This window comes from Diadema antillarum, unplaced genomic scaffold, assembly GCF_040938485.1.
Source record: "Diadema antillarum isolate AM-2024a unplaced genomic scaffold, OU_Dant_1.0 scf00000012, whole genome shotgun sequence".
In the NCBI taxonomy this organism is placed as follows: domain Eukaryota; kingdom Metazoa; phylum Echinodermata; class Echinoidea; order Diadematoida; family Diadematidae; genus Diadema; species Diadema antillarum.
The window spans coordinates 218,512-241,380 of record NW_027270901.1 but is presented as its reverse complement, the minus strand read 5'-3'; the positions used below and the strand labels follow the sequence as shown (position 1 = coordinate 241,380).

The 22,869-nt window shown below is 39.3% G+C and overlaps 1 protein-coding gene across 1 annotated transcript in view; it reads left to right on the top strand.

Annotated features, from left to right (window-relative positions):
- The window catches only part of LOC139720740 (uncharacterized), a 66,588-nt gene that overhangs the window by 14,963 nt on the left and 28,756 nt on the right, over nt 1-22,869 (top strand). Inside the window, exons 2-5 of the mRNA XM_071632098.1 lie at nt 9,572-9,823; nt 10,773-10,891; nt 19,591-19,682; nt 20,298-20,330. Coding sequence (XP_071488199.1) covers nt 9,572-9,823; nt 10,773-10,891; nt 19,591-19,682; nt 20,298-20,330 — 496 coding nt within the window. The remainder of the gene's footprint in view (nt 1-9,571; nt 9,824-10,772; nt 10,892-19,590; nt 19,683-20,297; nt 20,331-22,869) is intronic.

The following is a 22,869-nucleotide window of genomic DNA, read 5'->3' as shown; positions in this document are numbered from 1 at the left end:
TATGACCAATAGGACCCTAGCTGCCCTTGTTTGTCTTGCCAGAAGTGCACGACATGTGGGGTGAGGTCTTTTCTTTTCTACCTGAATTAGATCAAATTGGTGGTGTGCCGGTGAAATTTCCGAGCGAAAACATTATTTGGCGAAAACAAAGAATGCACATCGCTTCCTGCTCCTCGAATAGTCTTCACCACTTAAACCTTTAAGAGGAATTAGCGAAATTTAGTGACAGATTTATAACTCGATAAAGGTTGTTTTTTTAAATCCTACGGCATAAATCACCTGTTGGTCCCTTTACTTATTTGCTAACGATAAGATGACCTGTATCCTTTACATCAATTTTTGTGTATTCAACTTTCACCCATCATGCCCATCAAATTATTTCTGACTCCTATTTCGGGCTATATTGTCGGCAGACACTCCACCAAAAAGGACATTATCTTCCTGATGTTAATGTCCATTCATGATGTAAATCAGTGGATGGTGATGAACAAGTCACAGCTGAATGATGCAAAAACAGAGGCATTTTGTTTCGCCCAAACTCAGTCATCATCTTCCACAAAGGGTGTGTCGGTGTATGTCGGTAATGCTTCCATTGTCCCCTCCAATTCTGTTAAGACTCTTTACGTGTCTGCATTGACTCTCCTTTATCTACTTGATCTATGTCTGATCAGGTAACTGCACTCTGTAAATCTTTCAAATTTCATCTATATGATGTTTATAGGATAAGAAAGATGCTCCCAAAGGAAGCCTGTACGCGTGCTATTGAATCCTTTGTGCTCAGTAGGCTGGGTTACTCAAACTCTCTGTTAGTTAATGTCAACAAAACAGATGTTGAGAGGTCGTAGAACATTCAAAATCTCGCTACCCGGATTATATTCAAAGTTAAGAAGCATGACAGAGCTAACTCCTTTGTTGAATCAGCTGCACTGGTATCTTGTTGAGAAAAAAAAAGATTCATACAAGGTTACATTGATTGTCTACAAGTATGATTATACATGAATTGGCACTTGAATATGTGTAAAGTCTACTGTCCCCACCACACGGGCCACGTTATACAGATTGCGCTCTAATGAAGACAGAACTGCTTCAAAAAGAGCAAAGGCTTACTTTGATTTTTGTGACCCCAAACTGTGGAATAGTTTGCCAGCACATTTACGGCTATGTACATTAACATATTCTTTCAAGAGAAACTCAAAGACATACTTATTTTTATTGTAATATAACGATATTGGAGAGCAGTTTTTAATTGACTATGCGCTATGTAAGTGCCAGTTTTTTTATTATTATCATATGATCTCTGACGATTGTAATCAAATTGACAACGAACAGCATGCCCGCATCGTGAACTATCATGAAAATCTTCTTGTTACCTTCCCAGTTTTATTACATCTATTATTATTTTTTTTTTTGGGGGGGGGGGGGAGGGGAGGAATCCTTAATCTGACTTCTTTTTGTTCTTTTTTATTGGCTGAGTGGTATACATTTAATATCATTTTCTAAGTAAATCATAAGCGTTGCTTCAAGTCATTACACATAGCTCCGCAAAATGGATGTATGCTGCATTATCATAGCCTCACACGCGCTTGCGTGCCTGTGAGCACGGTATGTGATCTCGAGTCTCTTATACTATAGTACATGTACTTTTCTTTCCCGCGGATCGAATCAGAGGTCAGGTTGCTTGGCAACCCGGACGCGTTTCGCCGTTTATACCCTATCCTTCCCGCAAGCTCAGTGTACATGCACTCTCCCTCTCTCCCTCTCCCCTCAATATCATTATGAAAATTTTACTCCATCACCATATTGTCAGGCTCTGGAGGGGAATATCCATTATGAAAGTCACGGTGAAAGCGATGTCTCTTGTCGCCTCCACATCAAGGTCAACTTATAGCGGGTCCATTTTGCTTGTTTCCTTTTCTTTTATTTTCTGTTGGTGATATCTGCCCAGGCACACACATGAGAAGAGCAGACAATGTGGTAGCCAAAAAAGATGAGGTGCGGTTCATATAATGCAGTGAGTCTGTTGAAAATGAGAGCATCATGAGCTACATATGGTGATCAATATCTAGGTATTTAAAAAAAGCGAGTTCGTAATCAATCTAGACAAGTAGCTGATTGCTGGGTATTGAGTCAGACCTATGTTCATCACAACGAAAGTGATGTCGATGGATTTGTCGACGCGCACAGTTCCTTTTCCATTGCTGTAAACTTGAGATGGAGATATTGCAGAAATAACGGATGCAAACCAGCGTAGACTGGCTTGATGCCATCTTGGCATTGTCTGTGGCGGTCTCTCCAGTGATCGTCTGGAAATTATTGATTCTCTTTTCCTTTTGCCCCTATAAAGAAAGCACATATCGCACAATAAAATTGTTCTTATACACACTTAGTACTACTAAGTGTTTGTAAATGTGTGTGTGTGTGTGTGTGTGTGTGCGCGCGCGCGAGGTTGCCCATTAAAATCAATTTCATTCAATTCGATTTTAATTAAATCAAATTCAATTCAATTATTTCCACATAATCTTAAACTAATACAAAGGGTACATAAAATGTGTTATAAGTGCACATAATATTGATGAATTCGAATGACACACGACGAACAACATTATAAACAATGCATGCATATTATACACCACAAAACATGGATCGACGAACACAAAATGGAAATACAAGAAACTAATCGCATAATATATTATTTGTGGAGGGATCATGAGAAGTTCTGATATATAAGAGACAAAAAGTTCTATAAAACTTATAAGTGTGATCCCATGATAGACATTGATAGGAATTCCAAATGAGGCAAATGTAAAATGAACGACACCCTCCTCTAAACTAAATCCTCTATTCCTTTGTAAGGTCGACATCAAAGCCGAGCTGGTGGTGTTAATATCGTCATGATATTGTTTATCTTCAGCTGACAAAATAAATCGGTATCAAAGGTGATGTATTGTGCTTATTTCTGACTCCTGTTCCAAATATACACTTTTGTTGCAAGGCTTTCGTTATTAAAAGTATGTCCCTCCTAATTGTGTTGAAAAAAGGACATCTTATTTATCATCTTGTCTCACGGATGAACACACTCGACTGGACATCATTCGAAACCAAAATCTTTTCTTTAATTGTTACGTCTGTAGAAACTTGATCACTGTATATAGGCCTCAGTATTTCGAGAAGTCAGAGTATCATAGACGAAAGTGGTTGTGATGAGCGGTGATGGGAAGCTGCTTTTATAATGTCACGTGACTCAACCATTCGTCTTGTTGGAACACGGTTTCTCCTTCAGCTGCTGAGACCATAGTTATCTTTTAGATTCCTGCGAAATGATATTCATTAATTGATCTCTTTAAAAAAAAGAACTGGTCTGTATCAATAGCGCACACTTTGTAGAAAATGCTGGTACAACATGAAGATTATACTGTACTTCGTTATTTTGGACATCGAAACGAGATCGAAGTTAGATGACCACGCGGCTGCGCTTGGACTATTTCAAGGGTTTCTTTTATGCACGACCTTGCTTTTTCGATGATAATACAGAACATAGTCTAAGCATATTCACACATATGCATGTACTTACACACACATGCATACACACAAACAAACACAAACACACAAACACACACACACTCACGCAAAAACACAGTTACACAGCGGTTGTCAGATACTCGAACTGCACACGTTTCCACGTGATAAGCAGTTCTTTCTTTCCCCCACCTTCTCCCCCTCCTCTTTTCCAAATTGTCAGACAAACTCGATCAAGTGAAACAAAATTGGTTCAGCTATTACTTTGAATTTCATTTTGTTGAACTAGATAATACTTCTCTCAAATTGAGTACATTTAGAGAGATTTGTAGAATCGGGAATAGACGCAGTCATATATCCTTTACAGTTTCTTGCTGTTTGAAAATATCAATTCTTACGAATTCTTATATAATTTGCGGGGAAGAGCTAGAGCGAGATGTGTTGTTGGGTGACTATATGCCTCTTTCTACGATCTATGTATTTATATGTTAATTCATTTATTGTTATCAATCTATTCATTTACTTTAATAAGGTTTCCAATTTTTGTGTGCTTTCTGAGTTTCTCAGAACTCAATGTTTTACCATGTTTTGGTCATCTTTGTATCCTTTCAATTCATTATTCTTGATGACATGAGTCTGTTTGGCAGGCTGACTACCTTTAAATTGGCGAAGAGAAAAAGACTGCGTTGTTGTTGCTGACCTTGCTGGATTTGTTGTTGTTTTTGTTGTTATTTTGTGTTGTTTGTTATTGAACAGTGAGAGTTTACTATGAGTTGCTGGTAGGAAAATGACCTCAAACGGCCTTTTCGACAACGTTCCAAGGCATGTTTCTTGGTTTTCCAAGTTTTGCTTGTATATAGATAAACGCTTTTATACGCACAACAGACATATGCATAGGACTTGTGCGATAATTTCCAGAATTTAAAGTTGTACCAGTAACATTACACGAGCCCATAAAAAAAAATTAAATCAATACCATATTCTTTCGTACCCGTGACTCAGAATGATAACTGTTTTGAAAGTTGTTTATTTCATCGGGAAATGTGGGCTTTTCATTTCCGTTTGAGATGACGTAAGAAAGTTATTTTCATGAATAGAAGGAGGGAATATTTAAAAAGGACTAGTCAAATGTAACTGCTCTTCATGAACAACTATGTATAACATATATTATCATGCATTTCCTTGCTATTCTCGTTACATCCTGTGTAACTACATGTTATCTTGCTAGTTTCCACTCACTGTGCCAGATGTCATTGATGTTAACAGCTTGACGTTGGGCTACTTAAGTGACAGTAAAGACAAACATTCAACCTTTTCAACATTGCCGTGGTCTTAGCTCGCTGTGTGTGCGTGTGTTTGTTTTTTCGCCCGATGTCTTTTAATGAGCATTTTTAGATTTGTATGCCTTTATATTTGTTTGTTTGTTTGTGTATTCGTGTTTTGTTTATTTTTTGTTTCCTTGTATGTTTGCATGTGTGTTTGTGTCTGTGTCTGTTTCTGTGTTATGATATCCATAGGCCACAAATTCACATTGAGGTAATAGTTATCATGCTGTGAATTATGCCCTAGTTTTTAGTTGAAAGAAAAGGATTCTCCTGTATTTGTCAGGTTAAAATCGTAATTAGTCTTCTTTATAATCTTAAATCTTTGATATAAAGGATTCTTCTACTGCAATGCTTCCTTTCCATGCTTCGTCATCACGTGAATCCAACTGGTATCTTCACACACGCATGAATATGAAAACACGTTTCATTGTGACATAAGCTCTCGATACGCCAGTTAGAAGGGCCTTCGTTTTAGCAGGGACGCCAAACCACAACATTGGCCAGGTAATACCGGTACTTACACAATGTATATTCAGATACAAGGTTACCTCCACAAACCTGACAGCCAATTCTATTGGTCTGTTTATATCCTGGATAAGTTTTGAGTTTTGTGTGCATCATTTTTGCTCTGTCGGGCAAGCCTCCAGTAAATTTTCTTGTTTTTCGGAACCAGCGCTTTTATTGGATGCTTTCATAAAAGTTGAATAAGTTTGGAGGGATCAGACACTAGATTTCTATCAAGTACCAGTTTCTTTCTCCCTTTCTACTCCCGCCCCTCCCCCCTCTCTCTCTCTCTCTCTCTCTCTCTCTCTCCATCCCTCTCTTCAAGAGCAAATCAGCATTCAGGGCCATTTCCGCGGTGACGGTGGCACCAGTCAACAATTTAAAAGGTAGAAAAAAAAAAAGAAATCGAAGCAAACAACACAACTTTAATATGGCAAAGGTGATCAAATTGATAATGCACTTTTCATAAGTTTATTTCCGCCATCACTATCATAACACCATCACCAGCACTTCATCACTTCCTGTCAAGTCAAGTGCCCCACTCATCAGCCTCTTGATGATATAAATACGGGAGAGAGGGGTATTCTACGGATTGGGGTATGCGCACAAAAGTCGTCTGTATCCGTATGCATGCCCATCACTTTTGTTGATTGGTTCTCCTGACAAGGATGGACGGGTACTACAAGACGCCAGGGCAGTTACCAGCAGGGCGCGCCGTGCTGGTACTTGACCTGGCGTCGGCGGCATGTATATAAGGTCATTTCCTTGTTCAGGGCTGTAAGGACGGTGGAACACGGATGTCAGATAGATAATAAGCAGCAGACTCTCCCACTTTACACAAACCAGCTAATAGCTGGAGATGATAACATGATACCCAATGGTCACAATGGTTGTCAGATTGCTAAGAAAAGAGTTACAGGTTGAGGGAGCGAAAAGTTTTGAAAGTATCTAGTTCAGAAGATAGATACGAATCTCTGAGAGACTGAGACACACGCAGAGAAAGACAGAAAGGCAGAAAGACAAACAGACGTACAGTTATACAGACAAGACGAAGAGAAGTGAACGAGGAAGGGGAGAAAAAAAAAACACCTAAAACAGATGAGTGTTTAGCATACACAAGAGAGATGAGTGTTAAGCACACACAATCAGCACTGTGAATTCATAAAAATAGAACAAGTTAGTGCTATGTAAACTCACAATGTAGGCCTTCCAACGTTTGTCTTTACCTGAACGTTACGAATAGAGCAAGGTAGAACTCCGCTACATTATAGTATTTGTCTTTGCAAAGAAAGTAAATAGAGGCAGACAAACGCGTCGGGAAGGAAAAAAAAAAACCTTCGAAAATATGTGAGTCCGCGTAGAAAATCCTATTTGCCATCGTCATTAGCTAGGTTGTGCTACCTCAGAACGCTCTCACTTCGGTCTCTCCTTGGTATGGTAATAGCATCGAAACAAGTGCTGTGTGAGTAAACGATCCGTAGTTTGAAGGTTTGCTGAGGTTACCCTGTCATTTCTAAAACGATAAAAAAAGGTCGCTATTGTTGTGTTTCCCTTTTTTATCGCCTTCTATACAAGTCATCCACATCAGTGGTTAAGTAAGCTATCCTTCATCGGAAAAGGCTGACAATAAGTATAGAGCATATACAATAAAACATTTACATTCTATCATAGCCTCAGAGTTATGCATACATCTTATTTTCCTTCACTGCATCGCATGATTGCCATTCGTTCTATCTGATGTAACGTGCCTAATGCTTTATTGCCATCGCCAAAGTCTCTAAAAGGATTATAGAAACCAAGCAGTTTACAAATGAAATACGGGCCTATATGCATGGTTAAATGAAAAAGAAGAAGGAATGTGAATGATTATTGTGATAGTACTCGTATATGGAATGCGGACAAACAAAACACTCAGGTACAAAATGGTCAGGTATCAGGAATTGTGTTTAGGCTATGGTGCGATGTAAAGGTGTCTCAAACGTTAAAAGGAAATGGAGAGGAAATAAAGTGAACTGGTTAATCCCTCATTATCAAACTCGTAGGAAGTTTGATCTGGAAAAGTACGCGAGCTTCGGGGTCCCAACTTCTGTCTCCTGCTTACATTTTGAGGCATTTTTCGTCTGTTAATTTACCGAAACCAAACGCAGAAAACAGGTGGTTTACAAGAGAACTACATAAGCTAGAAAAACGGAAGATGAGTGAACACCAAATGTAAATGAAACCAATAAATCGTCCATTCAGCACTGTCTATACACACAGTGTTGTTCTTACACTGTTCTCACAAAATTTCAGAGATAGCAACATACAAATACCTAACAACACAGTAGGAATGTAATACATTTGATTAATTGAGACCAATTAGGGTCAATTAGGCAAAATAAAACACAAAGCTAATTACCATATTGGCGTTTGCAATAAGAGCCGTCAGGCAGGCTTGACAGCATCTCATGCATGGTTAATTATGATGTACCAATCGCAAGATATTCTGTTACAAATTAGCATGACATGTGTGATGTCAAGTATAACCAGACACCATCGCACAAGCACATACATCATACATCCACATACGTAACACACACATACTGTACATAAGGATAGAAGAAGGGATAGAGAAAAAGAAGAAGTCTACTCAGGAATGGCTAACTTAACAACAACAACAACAACAACAACAACAACAACAACAACAACAACAACAACAACAACAATAAAAAGAGCGCTTCAATAAGCACTTAGATAATAAATATAGAATTAATTGTGCTGCATTTCAAAGTGGTAGGCTCCTACTTATGGAATTCCGTTCATTTACACCAGCGAACCTTATAGAGTGGGGTCTTAAGAAATGCAAGAGCGAAAAAAAAAACAGAAAACGAAAAGACAGCTTTCGATTTTTTTTTTTTAATTGAGAGAGCTCCCTTGCAAGCATGGCAATCTACTTGTTTATCTGTATAGGGGGCATCGGAGGTAGCAATTTGTTCCCCACTCCTCCCATTCCTGCTACCTGTGTTTTAACATTGCTTAGTCCACACGATTCATAATTTGAGGGAAACATAGTTTTCAATGCTAGAAATACAGTAATGTTAGGAGGGAAATGGGACAATTGCTTAAGCATCACAACATATCCACCAAAACCATCACCCCGGATATCCCTTCTCAATCGGGTCTGGTTTTGCTGCTAAAGTCATCGCAAGGAAATAATATTGAAAGCTGGTTTGAGTGAAGAGAAAATTCTTCGCTAATTAACTCTGCTACTCCTGCAGGCAATTAAAATACGTAAGTTGCCAGTGACATCTGAAAGTAATGGGAGTGAGGGGATTAAAGGAGCGAACCTTCGGCAGCAGAAAATAAATTCTTTATAGCCTAAATGGTTTCACAATTGTCATTTCATCATGTGTTTAGCCAGCGCGAAAATAAATCTAATAATGCATGCTGTTTTTGCTGTAACTGATTACATTTTGATAATCTAACATCCAGCAGTTTCTATTTCAGCCACTATTACCATTATACTATAATGGTGATTAATATCATGACAGTAATATGATTATTATGATCATCATTGTTATCTCTTATACTTATCATTTCAATATCATTACTATTTCTGTGAGGAAAACGTGCGTCGATGCAAATTCGGCCCCTCCCCAGGAGTCGACGGGATATAAATTTGAATTAACATACACAAAAGTCAACGAATACACATACATACACAGATAACACACATAAAAACACGCAGAGACGCACACGCAGACAAAATTGATATATAATATTCGTCAATCCCATTACCGTTCTTTAGATCTTACGTTATCTTCCTTTTCTTTATCTTCTTCATCTTCATCATCATGATGGGATGATCGTATCATTATCTTCTTTTCCTCCTCCTCCTTCTCCTCCTCCTGATAACTGATAACTGTTTGCAAGGACTGTGATGGTGTTTGTTCAATGAACGCGCTATATTAGAAAATATATTCTTTCTTTCAATAGTTCCCGTACACAGCTTGTTACAGTATGAATCCAGTACTTTGGTGTTGACAGTGATGATGTTCGGAGCTCAACAAAAGGGGCGTGGTCACGGAATAGCGCTTCAATTTTACATTATCTCCCTATAAACCTCTATAAACCCCTTTGCGAGAAATAAAATTACATGTATACATTAAAATACATTTTCTAACCGTGTGTCTGAACAAAATAACCACTCTTTAATACCGTGACTGCTGTTATTTTTGTTTTAACAGACTTGGAATGATGAGCTGGCCAACATGGCACAGACGTGGTCGGATGGCTGCTACTACGAGCATGGTAACCCAGCTAATACCTCCCCTTTCAACCCTGTGGGGCAAAACCTCTACATCCGCTGGGGACTGAGTCAACCGGGCACGCCCCCCGACGGCACGGACGCCACGCAGGCCTGGTACAACGAGTACCAGTACTACGATTACGCTACCGGGAACTGTCAGGCCGGTGAACAGTGTGGACACTACACACAGGTACACGGCATTAATACTCGTGCAAATTATTTCGAATTAAAAAAAAAATGAAAACCCTTTTTGAAATTGCTATAAAGTTTAAATGCTCGTCGCGTTTTGTAATTAAGCACCAACGAATTCAATGCAGTCTTGACATTTCGAATTAAATGGGGTTCTTGTCAGCTGCAACCCCACTTGAAGGTGTTGAGAACAGACAATTAATAGTATATACTTCCCACTCAGAACAGCAAAAATAAAAGTCCCCAATTCTGAAGAAAGCATGTTTAACCTCAAAATGAGGTGAATTTAACGAAGACATTGTCTCTTACCACAGCAGGAAGCTGCTTGGTTTTTCGTTTTCTTTACATTACAATGAATCTATCCAGCATTATTTTACCAGCTTTTCTACGAACTCGAAGTAAGGGTTGAAAAAACAAACCATGTTTTATTCGATGAGGTATGACCCGCAAAGACATTAGTCTAGCTCCTACACTGAAGAACAGGTTGTTATTTTCCAGGATTTATCGTTGGAGGTTGAAGCACATGGTTTATTACGTATGGCGCTATACCTGCAGATATTGAAATGAGCACCAAGTACGAAATGCTCCTTTCATCCATCACCTTAGAGGACCACGCAGCCGTCACATGTGTTTCATGGAAAGGAGTTATCATATCTTGGTGGAAACAACGGAGCAACCACCATTTCACATTTTCCGATTATGATCGGCTTTATACATAGGCCTATATATATCTTCTCAACCAGGGAAGTCCTTGGGAAACGTCAGTAGAAAGTATCGCTGGTTGTTTCCTTGAAACACCAAATCATGAAACGGAAATTTATTTGAAAGATGTTCTGTCACAATCACGATTTTATCTCGATATTCTTGATAATGTTCGATTTTCAATAAACTAATATTAAAGTTGATATTGAATTTGAAACCTCTCCGAAATTCATACACTGTTGTGGCAGAACGTCTGGGCATCCACGTACGCCGTTGGTTGCGGTCTCACATTTTGCTCCCAAGCAACCGATGCTAGTGGAAACACGTACAATGGGGCGTGGCTCATCACCTGTAACTACGGACCCGCGTGAGTAATGATAATTAGATGCTGTACTAGTCTTTCTGAACGTGTGTGGCCCCCCTTTCCTTCTCTTCTTTTGTATATATATATATATATATATATATATATATATATATATATATGTATATATATATATGTATATATATATATATAACTATATATATATATATATATATATATATATATATATATATATATATATATTGTGACGAACTCGCCTTCTCGTCGTGAATTAAGAGAGTGTATTTGACTGTTTGTACGAATGTCTCCGCGAGCCGTGTCAGGATGGCCGAGTAGGCGGGGTTCGTTTTGTTGCAGTTTACAACGATCCCTTTAAATCATTAAAACTACTAGTCTGTACGTTACCATGTATTATGTTGTGTCAGAGGCAGCTCACCAACACAGGCGGCACACATACCAAGTTCAGCATCACTTAAAGTATGTCACTCCCAAGCGTCACTTGTAGAGGGTGTTAAATTGGTACACTTATTTTGTTACCAACTTTTACTACCAACTCTTGCTACCAAGTTCTGCTACCAAGTTTTGTTACCAACTCTGCTACCGACTTTTGCTACCAACTCAGTCACGCTAACGTGGAACACCTTTCACAACCATATGGTGGCACAGGTGTCGTTGATGGCACGGGGTAAAGTGCTGGTATCGCACCGTTACCAACTTCCTCAGGCGACGACTGGAACTTGGATTGGGCACGGACTATGCGACAAGTCACATTACCATTATACCCGAAATCCAATGACGACGACTGGAACTTGGATTGGGCACGGACTATGCGACAAGTCACATTACCAATATACCCGAAATCCAATGACTTGCTAGTTGGTCTTCTCAGGAACATGTACCACTACTCTCCAAACTGTTGTATCGTGGTAGAACACTCAAGAAGACACAGTGAAGTCAGCATTACAGGAACACATGTACAGTTTCTTACATATAGAAGCAAACAATAACAACACATTGGAAATGTATCATACACGGGCTACTTGTTGCGGACTATGTCACACAACGGCCACTTTATATGCCTCTCCTCCTATCGCGGAATGAGGAGGCAATTCCGCACGGCCGTGAACAACGCGGAAATTACCCGCAGTAATTGTTCAAATTATTTACAATGTTGGCGTGGTTACAAAATTCTTACAATGATTATACGTTTTAACAGTATCTCTTGTACATGGTTACTATAATTCGGCATGTATCATCGGTCTAAACCGGAGTTGGTATTAAAATAATCCAAACTTGCCCATGACAAACAAGTAACCACATATTTAATAATAAATATTAAAACTCATAATAATGCGTATCCGGGCACTTACCCCCTGGGCAACTACCCTCCGGATAACTACCACCCGGATAATTACCCCCCAGGTCTATTCCCCCTTAGGGCAACTACCCCCCGGACAATTACCCTCCTAGGGTAATCACCCTCCAGGGCCATAACCCCCTAGGACAACTACCACCCGGTCATCTACCCTCCTAGGGCAACTACCCCCATGGGCAATTACCCCTAGGACATCCACCCCCTGGATATCTACCCCCTGGGTAACTACCCCCTGGATGACTACCCCCCGGATAACTACCCCCAGATAACTACCACCCGGATAACTACCCCCTGGATAACTACCCCCCGGATAACTACCCCCTGGATAACTACCCCCCGGAGAACTACCCCCTGGGTAACTACCCCCCGGATAACTACCCCCAGGATAACTACCACCCGGATAACTACCCCCTCCCCCCCGATAACTACCCCCCGGATAACTACCCCCAGGATAACTACCACCCGGATAATTACTCCCCGGATAACTACCCCCAGGATAACTACCACTCGGATTACTACCCCCCCCCCCCATAACCATACCCCGAACCCCCCCCCCCCGCCCCTCCTGATACTTACCTACAGGACAACCCTCCCTCCCCGCCCCCCGAAAGTTACCACCCGTTGTAATTTTTCCATAAGTTCATAACACCATATCAGAAGATGCACCTTTCTCTTACACTGTCATTATTTGTGACCCTGCACCTCAAAACAAACAAAAAGTCGCCAGATATGAATTTTTATAGTTAAGACCATATTCTGAAAGAGCATACTTTAAGCTTTAAAATGATGTATAACTCAAATCAAATAGACTCTCCTAACCTATCTAAATATTGGAAAGAGAGCACAAACTCAGGAAAAGTGGGAACTGAGAAAAGAGGCTCTGAAGTACAGTGTCTATTCAAGCGCTTAATCTTTACCAAACCGTGCTGGCTGTGCGATGAATGGGACAAAAAACAGGAAGTAAGCCACCAGATTTACAACAATGAAGGGATGATCAGATTAAACTGAAATTAAGCATGCCTCATTAACACATTCTGTCCATAATTAATGCCAATTTTCAAAGCAGTATAGCACTATCCTTTCAAAAGTTATTTGAGTTGGAAGTGATGAGTGTGGACAAGGTTTTTCAGAAATGAAAAAGGGATTCTAAAGACACGCCTAATCACACTATTCTACCAAAAATGTTCGAGATAAACTGCTAAGAAAACACACTTTCCTGCACGTTGTATGATACCAAATTTTAGCATAATGTAAAATAAGATCCGCTCTTTCAGAAAATATGAAAAAGTCAAGTTCGGCTAGGTTGACCCCGGCATTTCACTTATTTTCAGTCCTCACGCAAAATCAGTGTGTGCGACTTTATGTTCGTTTTGAGGTGCACGGTCACATTTACTCTTTTGGCTTGTCATTTTCTACCGTTACAACACATTAGACGATAAACATAAGAAAAGGAGAGTTGATTTCACTGCAATTCATATTCCGTTAACATTAGCGAGGGACCCTTCGATATAAAGCCATAATTTCTAATAGGATCCGGGCACGGTTTTATGAAAGTTATCAGTCCTGACAAGCTGTCAGTTCCACACAATTACCATTCGTTGGAGGTCGATTAAAGCAGGTCCATGGTAACAAGTCAGTGACTCGAGCTTATCAATCAAGCAGAACCCATGGTTTTATTGAAATTATTAGAGATTAACAAGATGTCATAACTGGCAACTTTTATCAAACGGTGCCCTAATCTGTCATAAGAGTAAAATTACAGCTTGTTTTACATACAAGTAGAATTGTGCTAGTTTTCAAATTAAATGTTCTCGACACTTTAAGAGGAAATCCAGCTCAATATAAGTTAGTCTCATTATAAAGAGTAAAATATTACGAGTTTAACGGCATTTCTTTTTTTTTTTACAAAACACCCCTAGTTGTTAACGAAGTCTTTTGTCCTGCACCCTCTTTTTGAATAGATCTATAAAGGGTTGTAGTTGACAGAATCCTTTTTACATTATAGGGCTGCTCTGTTTTATCCCGGCCATTTCAAGAGTATTTTTTTTCACAAAAACTTGAATCCTTCTTGGAATAACATGCTCTTTAATATTTCGTAAGGGGTTTCTAATTATCTCACCCAAAAGAAGTTTAAAACCTGAAGTTAGGTCTCGACCAAAACCAGATGATATGATTTTTTTTTTCAATTCAAATAGCAAACGTTGTTCGAAAATAATAATGAGAGACGTACTTTTCTGGGGGAGAGTTATTGTAAGAGGGGTGATTGTTTGGAGCCTAATTTTAATAAGGAGTAATTGTCAAGGGAGGTAATGCTCTGCGGTGATCGTACCAAGGAGGTGACAATCTCTTCCCACATCCTTGATATACTAGTTGTTAATGGCCAATAATGCAGTAGGGCAATTCTGAAATGAGCGTTAACGGTATAACAGTAAAATAGTTACAAAATTGATGAAACAATACAAAGAAAGCACATTAAGACAGAGACGAAGTACACAAATAAAGATACAGTGCACTCCCGTTACAACGAACACGGTTATAACGAAATTTCGTTATAACGAAGCAAAACTTCTGGTCCCAAAATTATGGCCATTAAAGTCTATGTATACAAAATTCGCTTACAACGAAGACGGTTATAACAAAATTTTCGTTATCACGAAGTCTTTTCTGACCGCCACTGACAAAGAAAAACAAAAGAAATGTGCTCCGTTATAACGAAATGCGGATCGCATTCGAAAATGCATAGCGGAACAAGCATTTTTAAAGCGTCTCTGCATGAGCGAACGCATCATTGAATGTTCACTCCCGTGTATCACGCACAGTTTCCGAGGGGAACTTGCGTTATTGTAATACAATAATCTGAATTCAGATAAGGTTTGTTTCATTGTTCCGAAGTCCTTTAATACAAAACACACAGATTCTGATACAACTAAATGTCCGTTAGTTCGGAAATGAAAGAGGGTTTGTTATTAAGCACATTTTGGCGTTATTCCAAAGGTTCGTTAATCCGATAATAAAATATGGTCCTTATTCTTATTCTTATACGGTTCGTTAGTCCGAAAATGACAGGAATTCAAAACGTTCGTTAATCGGAACATTACAAAAAGTATCGTTAATCCATGGTGGAAAAAGGAGAGTACACTAACAAAGCTTAAGAATTGCAATTCTTATAATCGTCTTAAGATAAATAAATCTTCGAAATAACAAACCTTTCTCATTTTTTTTTTCATTAACAAAATTTCTTCGGAATAACGAACCTTATTTCATTTTCGGATGAAAAAGCCTTCGGAACAACGGACTTTCTGAATAGTGAACCTTTCTCTTTTTTTGATTTATAAACCTTCAGAATGACGAACCTCATTTCATTTTCAGATCAACGAACCTTCGGAAAATGAACAATATATTATTTTGATCTAAATTATGAACTCTCGGAATAATGATTCTGCGGAAATGCGAACCTTCACATAAACAAACCATCGGAATCCCGGGGATGGCGAAACTTCGGAATAAGGAGCCTTCGGAGTAACGTACTTTAGTAAGAAAAAACCTTTGGAATAGCGAACTGTAACCAAATCGTACACCGTCATTTTCTACACATGTGTGACAACACAAACAACTTTATGCTCTTTTTAAAATGTAATATTTAAACGAAATTAAAAAGGTATCCTCCCATTTCACATAGCTTTCCAGCGTATGATGAGGATTCAACAAACATAATTTTTTTATGCGTGGTTTCCTTCTTTTCGTTATACATTGCATATTATATTTGTTCGGTTATGACGAAATTTCGTTAAAACGAAAAAAAAAAAAACTGCCGGTCCTGAGCATTTCGTTTTAACGGGAGTGCACTGCACATGAACACACACGAGATAAATCCCTTGTAATGAGAGAAAGAGGAAAGGTGAGTTATGAATGACAGGAATAGACTACCTTCACGGTGGACAGAGAAAAGCGAGAGGGAAGAGGAAGATGATGGGTCAAAACCAGGGCACGTGAGGCATGAGATATAAGCGCCTCAAAATAAAGAAGTGTTACATGGAGTTGTGGTAAACGATAGACAATTGTGGTTAAAAAATTATTGCAAAAAGTTTAACTCATTCTGAAGTGTAACATTTCTTCAAAATGTCTTTAGTTCAATGATAAAGGCATTCAAACTTAAAACTTTTATTTTATACTATACTATCAAGAGAAATCCAAAATTTCGGAACAGCAAAAGAAAATACAGATTTAGCGAAAATAGTTTTGGTTAAAGGCATTGACATTTACTGGATTACCGGGTAGGATATGAAGGGACAGCTTCGTTTTTTATGAACATAGAGTCAAAATACAGAGGGAGAAATTAAGCTTGTACATAAATCGTCCTAAATGCAAACGATACAAATCGTAAATCCTTAAGATGTTGTTTTCATAAGATGATGTATTAGTATGGCATCTCCGTGATTCCTGGCAAATAATACAAAGAACTTCGTTTCCTGTAGTAATGATTTTTTTTTTATATTAAAAGTAGGATTGGGGGTGGGGGTGGGGGCAATGACCCGGGAGGTAGTTACCCAGGGGGTAATTGGCGTGGTGCAGTGTCCTGGGGGTAATTTTCCTCTTGATAGTTATGGGGGAGGGGGAGTTGTAGGCCTACTTATCCGGGGTAATCATCCATGGGAAGTTATCGGAAGGGGTAGTTATCGGGTGGAAGTTATCTGGGGTCTAGTTTTCGGAGGAGGGGGTAATTAACATGGGGAAAATTATCCTGGTGGTAATTATATCTGGGGGGGGGGGTAGTTATCCGGGGGTGATTATCCGGGGGGTAATTATCCGGGGGGTAATTATCCGAGGGGTAATTATCCGGGGGGTAGTTATCCGGGGGGTAGTTATCCTGGGGGTAGTTACCCAGGGTTAGTTCTCCGGGGGGTAGTTACCCAGGGGGTAGTTTTCCGGGGGGTAGTTATCCAGGGGGTAGTTCTCCGGAGGGTAATTACCCAGGGGGTAGTTTTCCGGGGGGGGGGGGGTAGTTATCCAGGGGGTAGTTATCCGAGGGGGTAGTTATCCAGGGGTAGTTATCCGAGGGGTAGTTATCCAGGGGGTAGTTTTCCTAAGGGGGAATTGCCCTAGGGGGTGATTGCCCTAGGAGGGTAGTTGTCCGGGGGGTAGTTGTCCTAGGGGGTAATTACCCTGGAGGGTAATTGCCATTGGAGGGTAGTTGTCCGGGGGGTAGTTGCCCTAGGGGGGAATTGTCCTGGGGGGTAATTATCCGGGTGGTAGTTATCCGGAGGGTGGTTTTCCAGGGGGTAGTGTTCCTGGAACCTAATAATGCACTACCACCTTGAAACGTTTAACCACCGTTTCGATATTGTGCCCCTTTCTATGTTATAGATACTATCGATCATAAGAAATTATAATCGAACGGTTAAATCGAATCGGTTCCACCGAACTTCGTTACAATATATATATATATGTATATATATATGTATATATATATATATATATAACTATATATATATATATATATATATATATATACATATATAATTGTTTATACACACATATCGTATATGAATATGAAGATAGGCTTGCACGGGTGTGTAGTATTTGCCAAACCCTCTTATCAAACATATTCAAATTCAAATTCAAATTCAAAGGTTTTATTTTCACTTCTTTCAACAGAATGTACAAAAAATATAAATTCGACATAACTTACGTTTGAAGGAATGATACATAGATAGCAAAGGATAGCATTTGTCAATAATCATTACAAATTTAGGCATTTTTCATACAGACATATTTATACATTCTGCCAAAAAAAGTGGAGGTACCCACTCAAAAGACTATGCTTGTACAACGTGGGCACCTCACAGGAAGAAAAAAAAAGGTGAAAACTTAACTACAAGTGTGCGGGATGAAAAAAGAAGTGGAAAAGGGGAAAGGGAAGAAGCATAAATACAAGTAAAGAGACGAGACAACTAAGAACAAAAAGCCTAGATCAATCGGTACATTCAAGATCAAACCAACAGAGACTATTAGCCATATTAGAAGTGTAGAGCATTAAAAGCGACGAGAAAGTGATATATACAATTGTATGGAATTGCTGATAGCAGAACACATTATCTGTTCTGTGAAGGCACGTAAGTTTGCAATAGGAAAAACAGGGGATCCGATGCGGAATTCCGCGAAAGACGCGACCTAACAAACCTATGAAAAATCAATAGCATCCTGGTGCTTACAAAACCTACTTACTGAAAAAAATTAACAAGCAAAATTAATTTCTTTCTGTTACATCATAAGACTTAAGAAGGAATGATTTCAATCTTTTTTTGAATGAAAACAAAGAAGGAGCATTTTTTATGTCTGGACTAAGGGAGTTCCAGAATCTTGGGCCTGTATATATAAATGTCTGCTGAGCTAAAACCGTTCTAAGCAGGGGCAAATGAAATTCATTAGACTGTCTTGTTGGGTAACTATGGTATGTCAGGTTACGAGGAAACATAGAATCGAATATAAGCGGAAGACAGTTATTATTATAACTATACATAAATTGTCCTAAATAAAATAAAAACAAATCCTTAATTTTCAGAATCTTATTTTCAGAAAACAAAGAAGCTGTATGAGAGCAAGGAGCGGCATTACAAATGATTCGAAGTGCCTTCTTTTGTAACAATAAAACCCTATCTAATAATGTTTGATGCGTGTTTCTCCATGCCAAGATTCCGTAATTTAAATAAGGTAGTATCAAAGACGAATACAGTATGAATAATGAATGTTGGGGAAGAAACAATTTGAACCTGTTAATGACGCCTATATTGCGCGAAATAATTTTACAAACATAATCTATATGAAATTTCCAAGAAAGTTTATCATCTACTGTGATTCCAAGAAATTTTGTATATGAAACACTTTCTAAAACAGTGTCATCAAAATAAATATCCATATTCAAATTATCTAAAGTGTTACTAAAAAACATATACTTGGTTTTATTGATATTCAGGGACAGCTTATTAGCTCGTATCCAATCTCGTAAATTTTGTAACTCCGCATTTACTGTGTGCACAAGAATATTTGGATCTTCATGTGAATAAAACACATTTGAGTCATCGGCGAAAAGTATGAATGATAACACTTGGGAGGAAGCACATAAATCATTAATATAAACAATAAACAACAACGGCCCCAAAACATAGTTTTGCATCGAGAAATATCTCGGTATACTCTGCATAAATTTGTTCTTCATCACTAAAATTGATATAAACGCAGCGGAGTATCTGCAAAAAAGGTCTCCTTTTGTCTGTGCAAGTCTGAATTCTCAATGTAATTAACGTTTTTTTTTCGTCATTACCCCCCCCCCCCCCCCCCCATCGTCGTGGCTCTGTTGCATCCATTGCAGAGGAAACTACGTGGGTCAGAAGCCGTACACGACCGGTGCAAGCTGCACAAAGTGCGAGAGTGGACAAGGTCTATGCCAAGATAACCTGTGCAGTGAGTTCAGTCGTTTGAGAAGAAAAAAAAATACATCATGCCATCGGTACATCATCCTCTAACAACATATTGTCGGAGAAAAAAAAAACTTAGCACGGAATTCCAGGAAATGCTGCAAAGTGCTTCTATAGAACAATAATGTATTAAATAAACAAGAAGGAAAAAGACTTTAACTACTTTGATAGCTACCATGCAGTGATAAAAGCTTTAAACATAATGTTTCTTCAAACCAACCAGCAGTAACAAAACTCAGTACAGCTTCTGAACAGCGTTCCCACACTTTTCTGTAAAATTGTGTGATACATTATTAACGATTTTACAAAAAGAATGTGAAATAAATGTGAAATGTTCGCTCACCAACCACTCGCTTTTTAAGGTCCTTCATCAGTTTCATCTAAATGTTCGATGAATCTCGTGTCTGTCCCGAAGAAGCTAATGTACTTTATAAGCAAACATAGTCATGTTTCTTTTACGACAAAACTAAAGCTAACTTGTTGGTGCATTCAAACTTCAACCTTGCATTCTTGGTGGATATGGGATAACGATTTGAATTGTTATACATTTTAAAATTCGAATGTTTTGTTTGTTTATTTCTCTCGATTTTCGTCCGTTCAGCCGATTGTTCTCCGTCAACAGACGAAGGTTGTGGTAAGTGTTGCTAAATGTGCTTAATCTATTGTCTTTTTAGTGGAGAAATTCATAATAAAACAATGATGTTCTCCTTATCGAAAACACTGAGTTTCATGCCATGAGTCGGGAGTCTTATTCACTATGCCACAGATATTGTATGTATGTTGGCGCCATTGCAATCAAGAGAGACAGACATAAAATGCGTGTTCAAATTTGGCCTATGCCTGCAACGTAAGACATTTTTAGCTTTCAGTCCTTTGTCCTTGAATGAAAATTAATCCGCTTCATATATTTCTCGTGAGAAAACATCTGAACTGTCTCTGGAATACTGGAATAACGTTTACTACATTTTACACCCGTTCTATTTCTGATCATAATCCATAAACTTTATGAAATCAGGGAAACGGTGTGAACACATTTAATGAGGCGGGGTATCATGATTTATAATACAATGTAATAAGATGAAGGAATAAATTATTCTCCTTTTGGGTGAGAACTTTGTGTGTGTGTGTGTGTGTGTGTGTGTGAGCTCACGCACTTATTTTCGAGGAAAAAAAATTAATGTTATTTATCTCAGTGAAAGAGTCATGTTGTATTTCAATTTTGCTCTTGGTCCAAACACTGTGCTTTATTACACGAAGTTTGTCTTCCATTACAATCTCTTCTGAATATTATGCGTCCATGCATATAGATAGTTTGGGGTGCAACCATATGAAAAGGATAGGTATTATTTTGTTGCACCCCAAAAATTCAGCACGGATTTTGATGCATTGCAGTCGGGACTTGGTAGAGAGACAATAAAGTTTTAGATAGGAAGATTAAACGTATTCTATATTATAAAATGGGTTCAAGAATGTAGCCAATAGGAAGCGCTGAAATGAGACACACCTCCTTCCTTTACTTCAGTACAATTGCACTGCCTGTAATCCTATGGTAGATTGCCGATCGTCTGTGCGCGCGGCGGCTCCTTTGATGAATTGCATGCATACGCGCTGTCAATCCTGTAAACAACTTCTAGTTCGGGCTGCCGGCCGGCCGGCCTGTCTTCCCTTGTGCATAACATGTGTGGCGTACGTACGTATACTCTATTATAAAATGGGTTCAAGAATGTAGCCAATTGGAAGCGCTGAAATGAGTCACGTGTGCGTGCATTATTTTCTTCAGGTATATAAGCACTAAGAAGAGTCTCTCTTCCACCTCCCTGGCCTGACGTACGTCACAATGTTTTACACTAGCAGTGCGCACTCAATCAGTTGTTACAAGTGCGTCACGCGCTACTATACGCGCTGTCAATCCCGTAAACAACTTCTAGTTCGCTAGTTCGGGCCGCGGGCTGCCACACAACAGCCGGCGGCCTTTCTTGTGCATAACAGTACGTGGCGTACGTATACTCTTTTATACGTACGTACAGTACTAGGTGAGTGTGCGGGATTTCCGAGTGCGACGTGCGTAAATGTTTGGGACGAACATCTTCGGACATCTTGACTTTTGAGCGAGTGCTACATGTAGCTGACTGGTATTGACCCACAAAGGTACGTGAATAATGCTGTTAGTTTTCGACCCATTTTATAAAACTAATGATGCACAGGATTATTTCGTGGCGTTAGTGAAGGTGCGGCTCACTCTCGAGTATTGACAACGGTTGCAAACATGCACTCGGCTGCGCCTCGTGCATGTCGCACCATTGTCAATACTCTCGAGCGCGCCGCACCTTCACTAACACACTCTATCCTGTGCATCATTAGTATATTATACAACACCTCAGAATGATGTCGAATTGTGATTGGCCAAGAACATGTCACATGACATTCAATAGAAAATACCTACCAAACTCATTGAGAGTGACAGCCATACAATAGGCCCCTGGCATGGGCCTATATTGCACGGCTCGAAGGTAAATTATAGCACGGCTTCGTGGGGGGCTACTAATGCATGGCCGCTCACAGAGTTCTGCGGCTCACAGCAGCAAAGCGCCAGCAAACTACATTGCACGTGCTGGCCGGCTGCGCTGCGATGCGCTGCCGGTAAACAGACCAGTCGCGGCGGAGTACTGCAACGTTAACGTGTACGCGCAGCTACTTTACCTAGCTAGTTGCATGTGCGGCCTACCTACTGCTGTGTTTTTAGTTTTGACTCTGATCTGCTACGTGGACCACAGTGATCCCAAAATCAAGACTTCATTTCAAATTGAGAAACCGTAATTTGATTATTTTTCTGTGTTTTTATACAAAATCATTTTCGGAAATAGAGAAAGTCTAGACCTACTACTAGATCTACCGACATCTCAGATCGGCTTAAAAAGTCAGGCCTAACTCGATCTAACGTTAGCGTAGAATGGGTATAGACCCTGCGGAGTTTGTGATTCCTGTGACTGTGTGGTCGAATCATGACGAGTGTTTGAAAGCAGTACACAGGGTGGTTTACAATTCTCGGCCTAATTGTTACATTTATTTTTGGGCCTTCCTGAGTTAGCGGTCACTAATCTAGTACTGTGATTGTGGACAAGGTGTTGTATAAAACGAATAATTTATGATTTTGTTCGTGCATTGGGGCACGT